This window comes from Grammomys surdaster, unplaced genomic scaffold (assembly GCF_004785775.1).
Source record: "Grammomys surdaster isolate TR1022 unplaced genomic scaffold, NIH_TR_1.0 198, whole genome shotgun sequence".
Lineage (NCBI taxonomy): Eukaryota > Metazoa > Chordata > Mammalia > Rodentia > Muridae > Grammomys > Grammomys surdaster.
The window spans coordinates 2,840-6,867 of record NW_021604643.1 but is presented as its reverse complement, the minus strand read 5'-3'; the positions used below and the strand labels follow the sequence as shown (position 1 = coordinate 6,867).

The 4,028-nt window shown below is 38.3% G+C and overlaps 1 protein-coding gene across 1 annotated transcript in view; it reads right to left on the bottom strand.

The window, feature by feature from the left end:
• The window catches only part of LOC114623397 (aldehyde dehydrogenase, cytosolic 1), a 38,959-nt gene extending 38,449 nt beyond the window's left edge, over positions 1-510 (bottom strand). Inside the window, exon 1 of the mRNA XM_028770069.1 lies at positions 389-510. Coding sequence (XP_028625902.1) covers positions 389-454 — 66 coding nt within the window. The 5' untranslated portion in view covers positions 455-510. The remainder of the gene's footprint in view (positions 1-388) is intronic.
• Positions 511-4,028: the final 3,518 nt, after the last annotated feature.

Below are 4,028 nucleotides of genomic sequence, written 5' to 3'. Positions count from 1 at the left end.
AGAGAGAGAGAGAGAGAGAGAGAGAGAGAGAGAGAGAGAGAGAGAGATCCTTCACAGATGCCTGGCCCCTTCTAGTATGTTCCCCTGTTTGTCTGCCTTACCATAAATGCCAACTGCACAGAGTTAATAGAACTCCTCACTATGATTCACTGGTTCACTGCACTCTGGCACAAGAACCTTGAATACAGAAGAAAATCCTTCCCTTGGACAATGCCAAGAGATAAACTTATGAGAAGTTCTCTGATACGGTTTAAAATTCACTGCTTAATCAGGCCACTAACTTTGCAAGCCTTTTGTCTTCCTGTTTGCAAAGAGCTCTTATAGAGGCTTCAACCAACCTGTTCTTTAACCAGGCCCCTGGAGAAAGTTCAGCTGACAAGTGACTTACCTTGGTATGTTGAATCTTCAAGTTGGCCAGTGGGGCAGGGACTGCAGGTTGTGCAGGGGAAGACATTGCTGGTTTGGCTCCTGGAACACGGGTGGAAGGCTCAGCAAATTAGTTCTTAAAGAGCACTTGCTCTTTTTTATCTGCATGCTCTAAGGGTCATTTGCATATTGGGATATGATTGGATGGGCAGACACAGGGCAGGGCAGAAAGGGCACCACTCCATCACGAGGCTCTTATAAACTATTGGCAGATGAATTTAATATACCAAGCCAAATCTGTGTTAAGGGTGTGTATGCAACTGCTGTGGACACTCAAAGCCAGTTATTATTTCCTGGACTTTTTAATACATTTTATATTACTATGTAACTTTCCCTTCCTGTAATAGACTGGGAAACAGGAAATTGGTGAAATGAAAAAAGAAAAAAAAGACTCTTGTCCTCAGTAGGAGCTAGGGGTAGAGGACCATGAATCTTTAGGTCAAAGCTGCCAGAATGTACATTCGTACATGTACATGGATGGTCAGGATGCTGCTGGGGAGAAAGGCCCTCTCTCTAGGCTCTGTTTTTGGTCACGTTTAAAATTTTAGCCAATCAGGTCTATTTTCAGTCTGGCTAAGCAGACTTAGTGTCAAATTGAATCCTCAAATTGTCTTTTTCCTTTTGGTAGGAACAGAAAACTGTACATTACTCTTTCGTCATATCTTTCGTCATATCTTTTTGTACATATCTTTCGTCAGATATCCTCGTCACTCAGAGACCCTTGGCATTATGGAAATTCTCTTAAAGTGAAAGTAATGTCAGGTTTTGGGAGGGTCTGCACCTGTGAACGCTTACGCAAGGGTAGCAGTTCTCAACCTGTGGGTCACGACCCCCTGGGGGATTGAATATCGTAACAATGAAATAATTTTATGGCTGGAGGTCACTACAACATGAGGAACTGTATTAAAGGGTCTCAGCATTAAGAAGATTGAGAACCACTGAGTTCTACTAGAGTCCAGGACCTAGAGTCTAGGCAATGTACAAAGAAAGACTAAATAGCACTCCCAAGGACTTTGAATTCTGAATGTTCTGGGAACTTTAGAAAGGACAACTTTTAACTCAAGCATTTTCCATTTGAATTCAATGCTTCTCTGTGTTGAAGCTCCAGCACAAGATATGGAAAGAACAAGATAACATTCTTTGGATGCTCTGGTTAATAAGAATTAGTGATAACTTCTTCACAGTGAAATTGTTACCTCCCCTGCAAGGGGACAGGAACAGGGGCTTGGGGAACCTGTTTCTCTTTCTGTCTTGGTCCTAGCTTCTCATTTTATAAACACAGAGAATAATACATCTTATGATCACTGACCTTGCAGTATAAGGCTGAAATCTTACTCCAGACAAAGCATCCCCTGAATGTTATTCCTGTTTTCCAGCTCCACCTTAATATCCCTAAGATGATTCCCCCACATAGGTACAAGCTTATTGTAGGCTCTTGCAGTGGGTAGTTATACCCATGGAAATTATGGAAAACTTTTTGTTCATCCTAGCAGGGAATGGTGAACTTTTTCTTGTGAAACAGATATGAAATGTTTTCATCTTCCTGGGACTCATCAATTCTGTTGTAACTTTGTCTATGCTGATTAAATGGAACAAGAGACAAGAAAAGAATGAATGAGTGGTTATGTTTTTAAAATATTACGTTTGGTAAAAATTAGAGGCAGGTCAGGTCTAGAGTACAGATCGTTCCTCTAGGTTCTCAAACAGTACCTTTATAGATGTCCTTGAGTATCTTGCACTTCTGATTTGAATTATCTGGCTAGAAACTTCTGTTCTTCCTACATAAATCTTATCTACCAGTCTATTAGTCTATTATCCTATCTAACTACCATCTATCTATCTATCTATCTATCTATCTATCTATCTATCTATCTATCAGTTATCTCTATCTCTCCTTGTCATTTTGGAAACTTCCTTTTTCTTTTACAAATGCCTCTTGAGTTAAATGCACAATTACTCAACAGCTGTTATATAACATGCAAAGTAACGCTCTGGCCAATACCCAAACAGCTGCATTTAGTTATTTGTGGATTCAAAACTTGTTGCCTAGGAGGTAAAAAACAAACTACAAAAACATTCCTGGCATCTTACTCTCTGAATAGACACATCATTCATCATCTTTCAATAGATAATTATGTAATAATGCAGTTCTTAAACCAAGTATTGCTGCATAGAGCTAAAGGAAAGTTTAGAGACAATTAACACACCTGTCTATTACTTTTTCAACAAATATTTGCTAAGCATTATGTTTGCACCAATCATTCCTGAGCTTTTGCTTCCCTTGCCCAGCTGTTTTTTTCTGCTTATACCTGCCAAGCTATGACTGGTATTTCCGAGGTAACTGTTACCAAGCCTGAAACTTACTTTGTAGAAAAGTACATTTCTAGGGATGGTTACAAAAACCAAGAACTTTTTCCCATTCTTCCCCCTTAAAGAGAAAAAATAAGGCTTCAATATAATTAGCAGTTATCAACCTGTGGGTTCACAACCTCTTGAGGTTTGCATATGGGATATTATGCCTATCAAATATTTATATTATGATTCATAACAATAGCAAAACTACAGTAATGAAGTAACAAAATAAATCTGTGGTTGGTGGTCACTACATGAGGAACTATATTAAGGGGTCATATTATTATAAAGATTGAAAATCACTAAGTGAAATGATAGGAGCCAGGTAGGACCTCCTCAAGATTAGACCCAGAGGTACATACTTTCATTTGATGGCTAAGCTGGTACTTCATTTAACATGGGATCCTGGACAAAGAATATTTAATCATTTTCTTCTCAGTTGAAATCAAAATTGCCTACACACACACACACACACACACACATACACACAGGATTATACTTAAGCAATGGCTTCCAACTTTTGTCAATGTTGTACTTACCCCAAGAAATGTATAAACCATGACTTCTCCATCACTGAAACCAGCTCAGCAGCCAACACATTTGTACATTCCATTGAAGAAGCAGTTTCTGATGAGATCAAAGTTTTTCTTTATATGGTTACTTGAACTTTCCACTAATATAAATACTAGCAAATGGATATTTGAACCTCCTACTAATATAAATAATAGAAATTAAAGATTAGGTAACAAAACATAACTGAATAATATAAATAGTGAAATGAACTTTTCTGCAATGGGCCAAATATTTGCTTCCTCTCAAAGTGAATGTACTAAAATCATGACACTCAATTGTGAGATTAGTGACCATATAAGAAAGATACCAGAAATCCTCTTGTTAAATTTGTTTTTTTCCCTCACTTCACTTTCCATCTCATTGCTTTGTATGTTCCCTTCTCTTTCTTTGCTGGTACAATTGTTAGAACCCACAGCCTCATGCATGATAGGCAAGCATTCTAACATCTGTGTCACCAGCTTCTCCTGCCAATGTCTTCAATGTAAAAATTCATGAAAAAAATCATGAGTCTGATACCAAGAAATGGGTTCCCACACAAACTGATCATGCTAGGACTCTGGTGTTTGGCTTTTAGCTCCAGACCTTGTAGAAATAAATATGTCTTCTTTAAAAGTTATCCAGTCTCTGATAATACGTTGGAGGATCCTGGATGGTTCATGGAACTCAGAATCTTGCTC